At 42.1% G+C, this 17,367-nt stretch overlaps 1 protein-coding gene across 1 annotated transcript; it reads right to left on the bottom strand.

The window, feature by feature from the left end:
• Positions 1-11,211: 11,211 nt before the first annotated feature.
• LOC124473128 (serotransferrin-1-like) lies at positions 11,212-15,956 on the bottom strand. The gene is made up of 16 exons (XM_047028401.1): positions 15,849-15,956; positions 15,602-15,744; positions 15,337-15,439; positions 15,027-15,212; positions 14,619-14,745; positions 14,434-14,489; positions 13,958-14,121; positions 13,607-13,766; positions 13,363-13,526; positions 13,192-13,288; positions 12,736-12,900; positions 12,456-12,606; positions 12,230-12,297; positions 11,927-12,108; positions 11,506-11,698; positions 11,212-11,412 (listed from the first exon to the last, which is right to left on the bottom strand). The coding sequence occupies exons 1-16, from the start codon at positions 15,886-15,888 to the stop codon at positions 11,369-11,371; spliced, it is 2,043 nt and encodes a 680-aa protein (XP_046884357.1). The 5' UTR covers positions 15,889-15,956; the 3' UTR covers positions 11,212-11,368.
• Between the last annotated feature and the right edge of the window lie 1,411 nt (positions 15,957-17,367).

Below are 17,367 nucleotides of genomic sequence, written 5' to 3'. Positions count from 1 at the left end.
AAAATAAAGAGTATGCTGCACATCTTGCTGGTCAAATTCAATTGAAGAAAACTTACGTTTACTGAAATTGTGTAATTCCTCACAGTAGGCCGAAATAAATTCCGTTATATTCTGTGGTCGCTCAATGAATACGGCTCTGCATATACATTCCAGCCAACTCTTAAGTCCGTACGGAATTATGAGCGTAGGGGGTGCCTCGAAGCGCCTGGCCATCTACAAAAATACGACAGCTGTAATTATTAGTCGTTCGTGGAATGGACAATAATAGCGTTAATGTGAAAATGAAATGTCTGAAAAGAATGTAACCATTTATTCTCGACCATTTTAAGAAATGTACCTTAACGAGTGGACTCCTCAACCCAACAACATCAAATCACTACAATCAAAATTATCTACGTCATAATGCTAGCTTTTTTATCCACAGATATTGGGGCCAGTTGCATAAACTTAGTTTAAGACTAGTCTTAGCCTTAGACTGTCTTAAATTGTCAGGTAAGACTAGTCTAATTAAGCCTGTCTGTTGCATAAATAGTAAGACTGACTTAATTTGAGGTAGAAAAGTTAGCCACCTCTCCCCCTGGCTAAACCTTGCCGTAAGGGCTGAGTTGCTATGCCAATGATCTGTTTTAGTAGGCTACGTCATTATCTTAGCATAATGTATTACGAAAGGAATTAAGTGTTATTTGTAACTGCAGAAAATGTTTACGGGGTTCTGCTTTTCCGCAGAATAAAATGTTTTATTAAACGAGTGAGTAGATGACAACATAACTCACTTTATTGACGCTAGCACCAGCCATCTGCGTTGTTGTTGATAAATGGAAGTAGCGTTGGGGTTAAATTAAGAAACTTAAAAACGCATACACTATTTGTTAATAAGACAACTTTTTCAATACTGTATTCCTCCAACAGATACAGGTTTTCATAAGGTTAAAATGTATCAATATTTCGCCGTTAAGTGTCGCTGTTTTGTCCGCCATCTTTTCTTTTTTCGCAAAGTGTCTTATTTTACCCATAACGCAGCGCGCAACAGGCTATCTAAGTCAGTCTTACGTTAGTCACTGATCTTAAAGCTTATGCAACAGGCAAATTGAAGTGTCTATGGCAAGTCGGACTTAAAGTGGCATTTAAGTCTAAGACTAGGTCTATTTTTATGCAACTGGCCCCAGTTCTATAGCCTGGCTGCCAGCCCAACTTCTCCCCGCCCCAAAAAAATTTGGTCGGGAAGTTGGGTCTGGAGGGTCTCGTATTGGGGACCAACTACAGAAAACCAGAATCTGGGCGAACCAATGAAATTGCCAGGGCGGGCTTTATACGATGATGGACAGATGATCAACAGTAACGTAATCACCCAAGACACAAAAGAGCGCTTAAGCTAAATTCGTTTTGAACAAACATGGCTATCGCTGGAGATCTGGGATGTTATGATTCTGCCATCGAGCCTGTTTTAGAAGACATCGACAGCGCATTCATTTTGAAAGAGGAACAGAGACGCAATCAAGGCATTTGTCGATGGAAAATATGTTTTTGCCGTCCTTCCTACGGGATTCGGTAAAAGTTTAATTTATCAGCTGGCCCCGATGGTTGCGAAGAAGATGGGACACAATGAAAACCCAGTGGCCATTGTGGTTTCTCCTTTTCTTTTGTGGAGTTGTAATCCTAAACGGAGAACTTGTTCGTATGCATTGCCCTTTATTGTTTCGCTCAAAAAGGTTGACCATGTGAACAAGTACTCCCCCTACCCTTAAATTAATTTTACAACACCGGCAAAAATCGTTTGTATTTATTCTTCAAGCATACTTAAAGTCTGCTTGCAGTTTAGTCAGTAAAGATTTAGCTGCCTCTCAGTTTAGTTCTGTTGACAACAACTATGCGGCGCTTAACATACTCTGTTGCTCTGATTGGTTGTATATCTATCCAATTGAGCGAAGAGGCATTTGTTTTCCAGGCTCACGCCTCGTAGTCAAAGCCCAACGGAGAGTTCTCAGACTCATATTCTGACTAGAATTACGAGTATGACAACGTCAGGCTACCAGTTCTAGGCTTTAATGTCTATGTTTAATGTTGAGAATTGTGTCTTATGCCGAGCGTCCCGTCGCTCACGTCCCGTCGCTCGCGTCGCATCCAGTTAGAACACGTTGAAATAGCCTACTGTAGGTAATTTTTTAGGTAACAAAAAGGTTTGCTGTGTGCCTTCACTGTATTTTCCTCATCCCTGGCCCTGCTAAATGGACATGGCCTACAAACCTATCTGTCTTCCTAGTCTGTCTAAATGCCTTTCTGCTTTAGTTGAACGTTTTACCCTTTGTGTGAAACTATAAAATGGGTTGGGAGAACTTTTTTAAAGGTTTAATGGCTGTATTGCTGAAAGCCCCCACTAATATTGGGGTTTCCTTGCAACATTGGGTGTGTAACAAAAAACATGAACACAACACAAAAGTTATATTCAAGGGATGGCTTGACATTTAGTTTATAAAAATATAAGGAAAGATACAGGTTTCCTCTGTCCATGTTGTGGTGCAGAATGCTTTGCAGTGACAAAACGGAGAAGTGATTTAATGCTAGAGTCTAAAAACGCCATGGCCAAAAGTAGGGCTTTTGATATACATAAAAAATTCACCCAAGCTGCATTAATTACCATGTCATTAACGGAAGCTTCCAGGCTTAGATTAAACATTGAAGACTTTGCCTTCAATGAATATTCACCAAATTAACTGTATTTCTGTTTTCTTAATTAATCGGATGAGATTACATCACATAGTAGCCTAGTGATGCAATCTCTGAAGGATTGGCTCTGTGCCTGGCCCCTATGAAGATAGGCCCTCTTGGGGTTTGGTGTTGCCAACGTCAACCTCATCTACTGGTGCACTGCATGGCTTCGTCTCCTGCCTCTGCTGACATTGGGTCCAGTGAGAAGCTTGGGCAGTGGGGTGGTTGGAACCGTTACATTCTCCCTTGGGTCTTCCATGAGGCAACGGGGTGCCACTGTCCAGCATGTGGTGGAGGAAGGAGGGCAAGTTGAGCCACTTGGGTGGGGTCACATTCTCGCTCTTGCCTTCACTCATGCCAGTCGCCACCCTGGGCCTCTGCCCGGGCTGTGGGTGGGGGTGTTGGTGGCTGTGGTGGTGCCCGGAGGGCATGTGACCACAGTGGCTAGGAGCCACGTTTGGTGCCATGTATCCAGTGTAGCTGTTGTGAGGGTTGAGGTGTGGTGGGTAACCATAATGATGGCCCAGTGTTGGAGGAGCCTGGAACCAGTGAGGCTGGTGTGCTGGGAGGAAAGGCTGACCGGCAGGAAAAAAACCTGGTGATACAGCCTGGCCGGGTGTGGGTGGAGGGTGGGGAGGGTGAGCAAAGTAGTAGTGGTGATGATGTTGTGCAGGCTGGTGAGAGGTTGGAGGAATGTCCCTGCGGCTGCTATCTGGCATCTTTCTACTTTCAGAGGGGGAATCTAGCAGAAACACAGGGAGACATAGTGATCAGATGACCAGTTTTTGTTAACGTTCTATCTGGGCAACATTGACTTGACAAATGACACTTAACAGCAAGTCATATATCAACATTCATCTTGGGTGCTTTGCTCACCTAGGTGTCTTGCTGCAGAGATTGAGGTGGTTGTCTCTGGTTTAGGCTGCTGCTGGGAAGCAAGTCCCTGGGTGTGGGTCTCCCCCTGTGCCAGAGCCAAGGGGGCTGGAGCTGCTGGGAGAACTGGGGCTTCTGAGGCACCAGAATAGGTTATGACAGCATGGAGTGATGGGCAGGTTGAAGCAGCTAGGGAAGCTAGTTCGGTTGTAGCAATGGGGGGAGTTGGGCTCTTTGAGGCTGCTTGAACAGCAAGGTCTGTAACAGCTGGTTGGTTGGTGGTTAAGGTTGATGGACGAGCTGTCGCTGTGGCACTGAGTCCAGTTGCTCCCCAGTCTCCGGTAGTTTGGGTAGTAATGTTTTTAACATCACTCCACATCTTACTCTCCTTTGCTGAGATCTGTAGTGCTTCAAAATCCACATTCTCATTGGAGGAGGCTTGGTATCCAAACTTCAGCATTTCCTGCTCATAAGCAGCACCACAGAGCCTGTGTGCTATGGAAAACAGAGACATTAGCATTTTTATAATCGAAATCTGGTCCTTTTGTCCAGAGGGCCAATAACAAATAGGATATAATATGAGAAAATTACCTACCTCTGTGTTTATGGAATTCTTTGATTAGCCGGTCAACTGAATAGGTTGGGTTTTCTATAGGAGAGACAGATCCACAAGTTTTTCTATGATTGTAGGTCATTGCCTACAATAGTAGCCAATCAGAAGTCATTATTTTGTTTTCGTTGTAACTGAGTTTAAGCTGCAGACTATTTAATAGAAAAATAGCCTACCATGTTTGTATTTCTGAAGTTCCAAGCAGTAGTACATGGCAAAAAGCGCCATGTCATCAGGCTTTTTTCTTAGATATCCTCGGATGAAACCCGCAAGAAAGCTCAATAGGCCGCTTGGAAGCACGGGGGCCAAACATTTCATCATGTTGGTGCCTGTACTGTAGTTTAAAAAGTTGCCATAGCAAAGCACTTCATCACACTACCAACTATAACCAATTTAAAACAGAAGGTTTGCTGAATTTAAAAAGTTGTTTTAACTTGTTGCTTTGCTTAGGCTACTTGCTTTATAGCTAGTAATGATGAGTTTCAAAACGTACCCAGGTGAAGAGGGATATTTACATGTCAAATGTTTATATTTTGCACAGGCCTAATGTTTATAAGAATTAATATTCAAATCACGCACATTCAAATATTCTCAGCCTTCTGCTTCGATTTGCTTCAGTTTGCCGTTCCGACAGATTTGAGGTTCTAAGCTACAGTAGCTACTATTTACGGGAAATTAATGATTAGATGAACGAGAATACCACACACAAGGATCCCAGCTAACACATGACGTTGCGGCAACGTTGCCAGTAAGTGCTCAGTTGGTAACCCGCGACGTTACCTTCTGGCAACGTCGTGGCAACGTCGTAGCAACGTTATAAAGGGAATGTTGCCAGTTGGTCCCATGGGCAACGTTGCCACGACGTCGTTCCTTGGTCGGCTGGTTACGTTATTTTTAGACCAGTGGGCAACGTTGCCGCGACGTCGTACCTTGGTCCGCTGGTTACGTTATTTTTAGACCAGTGGGCGACGTTGCCGCGACGTCATACCTTGGTCCGCTGGTAACGTCATTTCTAGGTCCGTGGGCAACGTTGCCGCGACGTTGTACCTTGGTCGGCTGGTTACGTTATTTTTTGGTCCCATGGACAACGTTGCCGCGACGTCGTACCTTGGTCGGCTGGTAACGTCATTTTTAGGTCCGTGGGCAACGTTGCCGCGACGTTGTACCTTGGTCAGCTGGTTACCTTATTTTTTGGTCCCATGGACAACGTTGCCGCGACGTTGTACCTTGGTCGGCTGGTTACGTTAATTTTGGTCCCGTGGACAACGTTGCCGCGACGTTGTACCTTGGTCGGCTGGTTACCTTATTTTTAGACCCGTGGACAACGTTGCCGCGACGTCGTCCCTTGGTCGGCTGGTTACCTTATTTTTGTCGCAGGACAACGGATCTTGAGTGCAATATAGTGGTTTATATATATAAATGTAGACACTGCATGTAATTCATGTGCTGCTCAGCCCCAGCAGGTCATTGGTCATCAATGTTCTCATATGCAGACACATCGTAAATTAAAAAAGACAGAATGTGGAATATAATTTAGTCTTTCATTCTTTACTATAAACATGTACAAAAGCAATCAATGTGTGATGAGTAACATGATTAAGCAAACATTATTTGTAGGCTATAGCACACCAAAGCTGTATGACATGCAAATTTGTGCTCCAATAGTTTTGTAATAGGCCTACAAAATTGTTAAATGTGACCAAAAGGTAAGCGACTCTTAAGAGTTTCATTTTCAAAGACAAGTCATCACAGAATATTACAATTCTTCCTTAGCAAACCTGCCCCTCAGTCTGCCCCTGAGCAACAACTTTGCGCATGCCCATTTCAAGGCATAGCTGAAACTGGGCTTCCTAAACAGTTTTTGCCGGGGTCCTACCGTCTTTCACACAATGGATTTTACCTGGAAATAAGTTACTTCAAAGGTGAGTTTCTTTACAGACATAGTTTTAAATATATAAACATATTTTTAGAAATTGGATGGGGCATATAGGTTTGAAATTGAGTTGTTTATAGCGTTATATCAGATTCACATTGTTTACTAGTAGGCCTACGTTAGAATTTCGCTAGCTAGGTTAAACCCTCCAGAAAGTTGTTTTGAAATACTGAAAATGCATACATGTTATCAAAGTTTAGAGTCTCAAAAATCACCCTCAAAAGAATCAGTGAAAATAAAAGTTCAGAACTGTTAGAAAACCTTGTCCCAAAATAGTTTATTTAGTTAGCTAGCCCTGAATTTTCAAAGACGCTAGCGCGTGGCTGATCACGTTCACAGTCGGTCATGGCATGCACAGCAATGGCGTCTGTAAAAGTATCATGTCACTAATTCTTCCAATTTGTACATGACATTTGTTTTTGGATAAGTGTATTCGTTTAACCTTTAGATGCGTGAGTTCTAAATATTTCAGACACTTTCACCAGAGTACGTGAGTTATTTTTCCAAAACGGAAGGTATGTAGCTTTAATTAGCTTCCGTTACCTAGCAACCTAAGATAATACTCGTACCAATGCTACTACTTGCTAGTGTTACTTGTTAGCCTACTAATTGTACATTTTGAAGCCATACTGTAGTGTTTATCATATAGTTTCTGCCCATCGGAAAATAGTTGGTTGGAATGTTCAGAATCACACATGTGCGATGCTACGCTGTGGGGCCCTGCTTTCGAACGATCACATATGTGCGATGCTTCTTCTATATCAATATACTAATAGGCTACTATGTACGTAAACTACATTCCACTTTCATTTCTGTACAGGTGATCCGACCACCATCACAAGTACTGTGTCCCTTGGAAATTATGGTAAAGTAATGAATGACCGTTTATAACAGTGACAATAATTGTATGAGCCATGGCAACCCTAAAGGCTATGCTTTGAAGCAAAAGTATGACTTAAAACGTTTGCATCACCAGATGCCATACCTCTAGGTGTCAACTCTGGTCTGGTGGAGGAGAACCCATAGGGTGCCCCGGAAAACAGCTGGCAGCCAGGCAAGTGCAAATATAAGACACTCAAAAAAATACTCATACCATTGCCATTGTAAGGCATACCTAATTGTAAGGCATACTTAAGTTGTTCTGATCGTGGGGGGAAACATATTTGTCAAAACAACAAATGTTGTCTTACTAATGCTTTGTATACCCCATTCAGCTGTACCATCTTGGGCAAAGACCAATCAAGGTAACATTTGTTATGTACATCAATGTTACAGCTAATCTAGAAGAACCACAGTGTATGCCAATCATGCAAACTCTTGTAAACTTGTTTTACTTGTCTTTAATTACAGACACATTACAGGTTATGCTCCGGAAGATGGAGACATTGGAAGAGAACCAGCGAGAGGCTCTCCTGTTCAGGCGACCACAGGGCAGACACACTGCAGAGGTGCCAGTGATGGACCTACAGGTGGCCCAAACACAGGCTGAACTTCAAGACCTTGAGGAGCGCCTTAAGGTGCTGGAGTTGCAAAAGAGAGCGGTAAGTGTTTGGAGATCCCACAAACTATGGCTTACACGCATTCAGCGTTCACATTGGTGCTGACAATAAGTTCATGACTTCTAATTCCAGACGCTGTGATGAAGTAGAAGACGGGACTGGGAGAGAAAGCTGTGGAGCTCCGCATAGAGGAAACACTCAAACACACCCCGGCAGCCCATTCAAAACCAGCCAGGTGAATGAATCATGTTTGCAACTTCCATATCCAATGTTTCACATGGCTATGACACAAATCTAGAATCACATAATATTTTAATTGATGACGTATATTATTTTAGATGTGATTTTTTTAATGATTTGTATAGCCCCTTTTCACACGTGCGATTATGTTAATCGAACACTAACTTATTTTGTGCTTCCTTGTCAGGGCCAACAGACAGAACTCATAGCGGGGACTGGAAGAAGATTTTAATTCATTTTTTGCACTTTGTTTGTTTGGCACTTTTGTTTTGCAGTGTTTGTTTTGCAGTGTTTTTTTCTTTGCAGTTTTTGTTTTGCAGTGTTTGTTTTGCAGTGGCACTTTTTATCACGTATGTATATATTTTGGCCATTTTAGTTTTTTAATTGTAAATGTTACATGCATACTTTGTGCATTGTCATTTTAGCAGACGCTCTTATTTACAGTAAGTACAGGGATATTCCCTGGAGGAAAGTAAGGTGAAGTGCCTTGCCCAAGGACACATCATTTGGCAACCTTCTGATTTAATAGCCTGATTTCCCAACCGATCAGCCATCTGACTCCCCTTTAGTATAGGTAGACCACATATTTAGGATTCCTATATGGTGAATGTATATACCTTCCTGCCAAAGTAAATTCCTTGTCTGTGCAAACTTTCATGGCGATTAAAACACTTTATGATTCTGAAATGCTGCCTCGTTTATGATTTAGCTTGAGTCAGGCTACACATCACACAAACATATTCCTCCTAACGTTGGCTATCTATTATACCAAAACAAGTAGCCTTCTGGGCAAATGAGGTCTGCATATGAAATATAGGTTACTTCATAATTAAGTAAATTGTTGACGTTGCAGTTACGGACTAGCAACGTCACAAAATTACGTTGCTAGGAGGTCGCCGTTACGGACTGGCAACGTCACAAAACAACGTTGCTAGGAGGTCGCGGTTACCGACTGGCAACGTCGGAAAATAACGTTGCCACGACGTTGCGGTTACGGATTGGCAACGTCCCAAAACAACGTTGCTAGGAGGTTGCGGTTACCGACTGGCAACGTCGGAAAATAACGTTGCGACGACGTCGCGGTTACGGACTGGCAACGTCAGAAAATTACGTTGCTAGGAGGTTGCGGTTACGGACTGGCAACGTCGGAAAATAACGTTGCCACGACGTTGCGGTTACGGACTGGCAACGTCGGAAAATTAACGTTGCCACGACGTCGCGGTTACGGACTGGCAACGTCACAAGATGACGTTGCGGCAACCTACTGGCGCCCCACAGATGCACGGTCCCGCAACGTCGCCAAAGACTAGTGATGTGTCGTTCGTGAACGATTCGTTCATTTTGAACGAATCCTTATAAGGACTCGGGAGTAACGAGTCCTCTCAACGAGTGATTCGTTCATTTCCCGACTCGGTCTTTCTACGAGTCTTTGGATCATTTTTCACGTGACCTGCATAGGCTCTGTAGCTAGAGGAAACGAACGATTCGTTCCTTTCCCGACTCGGTCTTTCTACGAGTCTTTGGATCATTTTTCACGTGACCTGTATAGGCTGTAGCAAGAGGAAACGAACGATTCGTTCCTTTCCCGACTCGGTCTTTCTACGAGTCTTTGGATCATTTTTCACGTGACCTGCATAGGCTCTGTAGCCAGAGGAAACGAATGATTAGTTCCTTCCCCGACTCGGTCTTTCTACGAGTCTTTGGATCCTTTTTTCACGTGACCCGCATTGTATTTTTTAGTAGAGGAAACAGTTTCCTTATTCCCTTTCGCGTGGCCGCTGTTTTAGTAAGACGTGAATGAATGATATTCGCTCAAGTCATCATACTGACTGGTTTTGTTATTTTCACTTTACATTTACACTTACAGTTTAGTGCAGTGTAATTGTTTGACGTGATAATTAAATGCTAGTGTGATAATACATGACCAAATCATACAAACTCATGATACATTTTAATGCAGGAATTTATTTTGAAATAGTATTTGCTGGTGCACATGTCATGCACTAACCTACAGTGGACGTATAGGGGCTATACGTCCTTTGCAGTGGACGTATAGCCCCCAACCCCCCCCCCCCCCCCCCCCCCCTGAAATGAACAAATGACTCGAAAAAAGATTCGTTCATTTTACTGAACGAGATTCAAAGAACCGAATCAGTAAAAAGAACCGAACTTCCCATCACTACCAAAGACGTTGCGGCAACGTATGTTTGGTCATCGCGTGACGTTGCGACAACGTCAGGGCAACGTAAATGTGTTAGCTGGGATGTTGTAGGCTACTTTTGCAATTTAATTCCGCCCTACCGCCTACACGTCGCGTCTTTGGTATACTATAACCGAATTTATCTGAATGCGCTCTGTAACCTATGCGAAAACCCTGGGTGTCATTTTTGACAGTTTGATCGGCAAATAAATGCTGTTGTTAAAAATAGCTTTTTCCATCTTAGATCTATACAGCGACGGACTGTGGGGGAAAAAAAGTGGCCCGGGAGTTACTGTCCGACCGGTCCACTCAATACACGGCGCGTTGCCCACTCAATGCATCGCACGTATCGTTCTTTTTTTCCCTGAGCTTTTCAGCTCCTCCTTTACGTTTTGGTGCCGATGACATGCTCTCAGTCTCAAAAACAACTTAATCTGCTAGCGAGTGACGCAAATGTTGCGTAGGCAAGGCAACTTTATATAGTATACGTTATACGTGTTCGAGCTGTGTCATATGGAAAATAGTTGGAGGTGCCGGCGATGTCAGAGGGAGGGCCGGTTAGTGATGGAAATGACATCCTGTGGATTGAGTTTAACAAAAATACTGGATTAAAATGAAGGTGACGGAAATACATGTGAAGTGGAAATGGAGGCAAAGAAAATGAATGTGAATTGAAAATTGTCATAAATTATGGAAGGCTGATTAACCATTTACAAATCACATTTTCCCACCATGTATACCTTTCCTGTCAAAGTCAAAGGCAGATTAACCTCCCTGCTGCTTAGTCAGTTTTCAGGTTACCAACTCTGTTCATATATCAAACTGTTCAGCAGGCTGACTTGCTATTCATAGCTGTGAAACCAACACCATCTTTCTATCTTCTATACTTTTCATGCTATAAAGTGAATGTAAGTCAGTGAAAGACATCCCCCATTCTCAGTCTTCAATTCCCCTATTATATGTTCAATGTGGTCTCAGACTTTTGGACCCTATTGTAGTCTCCATAACTGTATAGCTACTGCACTTTACTAGTTTATTCAGGTACCTTTTTGATATGGTTAAACTAAAGTGAATTTTGTGTTGTGAAGTGTTCACTGTGGTTTTCTGTGTTCTGTTATAATGCAGTTGTGTTGAAAGTATGGGAAGTTAGTAGACACATGCTATATTTTATTTGAGAATATAGTACATGTTTGTTGATTTTATCTTACCAATGTACCAAAATACGTTTTAATGAATCAATTTCTAAACTTCACATATACATTATCTGCTTTAATCAGGCTTGTGTGCATGTTGCGATGACAGCTCATCTATGCTGACGTGCAACGTCTTGATTCACAGGATTTTTCCAGATCTGTTCAAAGTAGAGGAGAACAAAGCATAGTTTCATTAAAGATGTCTATGAATGTGAGTTTCTGTCAGCTTTCATATATGGGAGTCTACATACCTGAAGTATAGTCAGGGCACAATCTGAGAGACCTCATGGAAATCTCGTACTCCTTTCCAAGGAAATCTTTGTACGTTGTTGGAATTGAAAGAGCCTGAAGGGATTGCGTTTTGTCCTTGAAGAGAAGGTTTTTTCCATCTTTTGACTCAAACATCTTGAAAATTGGATCAGTGCCCGTAGAGCCAAACCTGGCCTAAACACAGAAAGACAAATTACATGGAGATTAATGGTACAAAAAAGTGAACATAAACATACACTTTTAAGATATGTCTCATATTCATGTATAAACATTTTATCAAACGTGTGCGAGGAACTAGATATTCAACCTGAATGTTGAACCATTTCAACCACAAATTTAACCTAGGGCACAACAGTAAAATAACAGATCTATCAAGGAGTTTTCTGAGGAATCTGCACCCACTTGTTGTTCCGTGAGTACGGCTACCACCTTTGAAGCAATCTCATTCCGTGTCACGACAGCATGTGTGGGCACCTTGGCAAGGTGGCAATCAATGAACTTCTGAACAGGGTGGCGCCCTTTATCCGGGCAGATTATTTCAAAGTCTTCCGACCTCAGATCTTTGGCCCATGATGGACCTTTACCTAGACAAGGGGAATCATAGTGAAAGAATAATATGACTGACTATGGTAGAAGACAAAGAGACATCGGGAGGCAGATGAGAGGAAGATAAAATAACAGTAGGCAAATACCAGATTCTCTTACCATCAGTGTACTCCTCCACGATGCTGTGTTTGATGAAGGCCACATCTCCAGCGTCCTCAGCTAGACATCTTCAATAGAAACCCCCCCAAAGGGATTCACTGTTATTATTCAATTCACATTTGTTTTTTGATAAAAACCCGTGGAACTTGTGGTTTCCACGGGTTGAGCCGCAGGTTAGGTGAGTTGGATAAGCTCCTGCGTATCACTATTGTCTGGTGTCACCAACCTGAAGGCCCCATCATAGCTGAAGTACCGCTCCTCAGAACTAGCCTTACATTTGGAATCATCCCCCACAGCCTTTCCACTACCAGCACACTTTTTACAAAACGTTGAGTCTGTCTTAGCTCCAGGGGCACAACCCTCAGGGAAAAAATCACCTGACAACAGAAAAATGAACTTGCATGAAGTCAGGAAACATTCATGGCCCAAGCACAGTCAGATTGTGCTCTGGTTTCTGTATGAGGAGATTGATGTATAGATACAGTGTAATATAAAAACCTGCTTACTGAATTTGCAGTTTCCTGTTTGTTGATGGATCAGGCCCATAGGGATGTTCCAACCAGCCGTTCTGCCCATGGCTGTGTGGCAAGAACTCTTACCCCCCAGGGTTTCCCAGGTCAGTCCAGAACTCTTTTTTACCACTGCGACCGCATAGTAGGACAACAAAAGATCTGAGAGGAAAGGTAGACAAATGAGTATTAGGATATACATCATCTGAAAATATGGCAAGATGGGACACAAACTCATGAAACCTCCTAATTCTAGAAGATGTGCAAAAAACTGTGAAAAGAGAATTTTAGCATAACAACCATGTTAATTTGACATTTTAAGAGTAATAATAATAATTAGATTTGTATTGCACTTTATATTTAGGTAAAATCTCAAAGAAAGGGCACAAACAAATCATGTAGAACAAAAAAGACAATAGGACAACGCACAGTGTGCATGTTTTTGCTTCATACCTGAATCATACTGCTCTGCCATGACAGGGACCAGGCCACACACCCCAGCAGTGTAAACCGCTCCTCCATCTAACGACATGGCATCTGCCTCTTTGCGCTGTGGACAGAAAAAATGAGTTATAAAACAAAAAACATTTAATCTGACACATTTATCAGAGCATTTTGATTTACCAAAATCTTCTGGATGCAGTCCTCAGTCGTGATCCCAGTCTCACATTCGATCTTGATGTCACCATTTTCATCCATGCTATTAATGTTCCATTTGTCGCACTTTTTTTTTTCAGCATGGCCAACAGTGCACCATTTAATGCTGTCTGTAGATTCTTTGATCTGCTCTGTGGTGGAATCATGTGAGGGGACATCAATGTAACATCAAAAGTTATACATGTGTGTTTATGTGTATGTGTCGACAAACCTTTTTTCAAAGAACGGATTGTGCTCAAGTAATCTGCTCCGAGGTACAGGAAGAAGTCCATGGTGGGTGGCAGCTCAACCAAACTCTGAGTGGAGTCTTTGAACATCAGGTCTTTGGCACCGTATCCTTCAGAGGAAAAGAGGTCGAAGGTTGGATCTTTCTGTTAGGGAAAAAACATGTAACATATTATTCACCAAACTATTTCTCATGAAAACGTATCATTTTGAAACCAGTCCTGAACCTGTCCTGTTTCTTGTGCATTCATACAGCGAACTCCTGCGGTATGTCGATCATCAAGTCTGATGACCCAGGTAATTAGACCCAGGTATTTAGATCCAGAGCCACATGTACCTGGACAATGGTCAGGCTTTTGAAGATGTGTTTTGTCAGTTCGGGGTCCTTTCGTCCAACCACTGCATGGGAGGGCACTTTGGCCAAATTGCAGGTCTCTGCGCTGTCCATGGGGGCTCTGGTGCCATCACTGCACAGAAGCTCGTAATCGTCTCTCTCTGAGACTGCAAGATAGGAGCCATAACACTAGTGAGGCTTGTGACATCCAAAGCTTTCGTTTTTTTATATTAAAAGCCATAATTTAGTTGCCTGTGTTAGATAACATATTGTAAAAGATCTATTCTTATTTGATTTGACGCAAATACAGTGACTATTGACAGTGCAGTGACAAACATGTTGGCATGAAAATTGATTTGTGTTTAACCTTAATGTTAGGGCTAGAAACAGCCTATGGGGTTTGAAATTCAATGGTGATGTAACAATTACAGTAGCCTTGGGACAATGGATGCATGCTATGCTAGTGCTCTAACTCTCACCAGGAACAGTCAGGTGATTGACAAAGGCCACGTCTCCTTTCCCATCTTTTAGACATCTGGTGGCAGCAGAGAGACAATGGCATCATAAAAATAAACAGTGGGGCGGGGTTGGGAGCTGGATAGCTTTGTAGCATTGTTTAGACTAGAGGCAGAAAAGGGAAATTGTCTAGAGGCAGTACACTTACTGGAAGGCCCCAGCATAACCATAGTAGGGTTCACTGTGGGTCTTGGTGCAGTCTCCCTTACACAACTTGCATAGTGAAGGTTTGGTGGCTCCAGGGACACAGCTTTCCAGGAAGAACGTACTAACCACTGTAGATTAAAGTATTGTGTCATTACACACGCAAAAAAAAGTTGAAGAATCGCATTAACAGAAGCATTTCGTGTGCAGGACATGCACAGTACAGTATGTTGGACCTACAAACACTCTGCTAACATGTGAAAGAGATAACAAAGGCAATAAAGACTACACATGGACAATTCCAACTGAAAGCTGGCTGGGAATTGAGGAAATGTTCATATTAAATGTAATAAATAGGGTCAGTGTCATAGACCGGTAAACATTTTTTTCAAAGCACTCAGTACCCACTCACCATCCTCAACAGGTTTGACCTCAGGGCCCTCCCACTGCATTATGTCCTTGGATAGTAGCATTCCAATTGGAATGTTCCAGCCTGCTGATTTTCCAATACCAGTGTGGCATGACTTCTTTCCCCGGAGGTCTTTGAACCCAAACTTTGTGCCCTTCCTGGCTACAGCAACTGCATAGTAACAGTTCTCTGATGGTACAAGAAATCATGGGGAGATGGTACAGAAAAAATATTCAAATAATAAGAAATAAACAACACAAAACTACCATTCATTGTTATTCCGTTTATGTCCTCATCATCTTCACAAATCTACCTTTGCCAGCATACTCTGCAATGATAGGACGCAGTTCATAGGGTTTGAGGCCAGCTGTGTAGATATCTCCTGAATCCAGAGTGATAGCATCTGCCTCACCAGCCTTCCAGGGGGCGTGTGGAGTATTAGAGATAAAGAAAGAGAGACAATACGATACAGTAGGTCAGCTTTTAGCTTTATAGCTATAGGGGAAAATGCATAACCTTTGCAGGGACGTTGTAAAATGTTGGACAATCGTTTTCTAAGGCAATGATTTCTCTCTCACGTGAATTGCTTTGATGCATTCAATCGACCCATCTCTTTTTACGCAGGAAAACGGTCCTTTGGCGGCGAGGTCTTTGCATTTCTTCTCTTCTATGTCCGACTTGACGCACCATTTCACATCTGCCAGGGCTGCAACGGCAGTTGCTGTAAAATAACGTGTATTAGAATATAAATTGCCAACATAGTGTACAACCCATCAATTGACGTTAATATTCCAAATATTCAATGCTAACGAAATGTATAACTACCGAGGCACCCAAGCAGAGCTGAGACAACAAATAGTTTCATGTTGGACGCAGGATCTCCAAGTCAATCAAGCAGACACTGTGGGAGACAACGGGGGCTTTTATAGAGAAGTTTGCACATCTCACTGAGAGTTGATTTAGCGAATAGGGCATAGTTTGTTTGGTTTCCCAATACATGATTTGAGCAGTGTACGTGTGTGCGCACGCGCGCGCGTGTGAGAGAAGCGTAATCTGAAACTTTCTCAATATTGGAAATTCACACATGAAGCAACTTCACGAAAGGTTCACAAAGTCTGATCAAATGTGTAGGGTTTAAAATGTGGTGATTTTGTAGATTCACATTATATTGACAACTTCAAAATAACTATGTTTGTAGTTCAGTAAACTTCAATTAGGGCTAGGCTATAATATTCTGTCGCTTGGGTCAACGTACCTGATCATAATAATTACAAAATAAACCGGCAATGCTTGTAACACTTTTGGCTTCAGCACAAGTTGTTTACAGGATTTCTTAGCTATAGTTCTCAAACTTTTATACAAAGTACCCACATTTGATTTCTACAAATAACACCAATTAAACATCTGCAAGAAATTCACAGACCTCATGAGTTGATGTCAAAAAGGCCTACATGATGTTCCTTTGTTACATTCTACCCCACTACCAGTTCAAAAATACATCAACTCATGAGGTCTGTGAATTTCTCTCTGGGTATTGAAGTAAAGGAATATCTCTTAAAGTAGTCTAATAGAAAAACTTTGTTAATAGTAAGTATGCTTCATGAACACTCTACTGAAATGTAACATCTACGTAAAAAAGATTAAAAGTCTACGTTTGTGTTTATGTGTAGAGATTAAGCACGTTGAGTTAAATTCCTTTTCATTTAATCTCTGCTAATGCACAACCACAGTCTTTCTCTGTGCTTTCATTAGGCATTTCTAGCATTTAGCAGACACTCCTATCCCATCTCATCAGGGTATAATATAGTTAAGAGCAGGCCTAACTCTCACAAAAAGCCAGGCCACAGACTCATAGAGCCTGATAGGTCTGTTGCGGATTGGGCCCATCACCTCAGTTTTCAGTGTAGTCACTGGGTGTTTGTGTGGTTTTTCCCATTAAGACTGTTGGTTCCCCGCTCCTATCCCAATTAATTTAAACATCAGTAGAAATTATAACAATCTTACAATTACAAAGCCTCTTTCCCTTGCTGCCCATACTGCTAATTCTGCTCTTAACAGCAGTTTTGAATGTGAGGACACATCTCCTGCCACTAAAGCTTCTACTCTAAGTCACACTGGAATATTGGACTCCTGAATGTCAGATTCTTATCCACAAAAGCCATTTTGATAAATTATTTGATAACTGAGAACAATTAACTGAGAACAATGTTGACCTGATAGGGCTTTGCAGAAAATCCTGCCAAATTTCACCTCCAGATTTGGATAATTCACACTTTCCTCATGCCTGGTCAAGGTATTGCTAAGATCCTTTTTTTGCCGAATCAACCTCATCCTTAAAATCTTT

Source organism: Hypomesus transpacificus, chromosome 10 (genome assembly GCF_021917145.1).
Source record: "Hypomesus transpacificus isolate Combined female chromosome 10, fHypTra1, whole genome shotgun sequence".
Classification (NCBI taxonomy): Eukaryota; Metazoa; Chordata; class Actinopteri; order Osmeriformes; family Osmeridae; genus Hypomesus; species Hypomesus transpacificus.
This window is presented reverse-complemented; position numbering and strand designations above follow the sequence as displayed.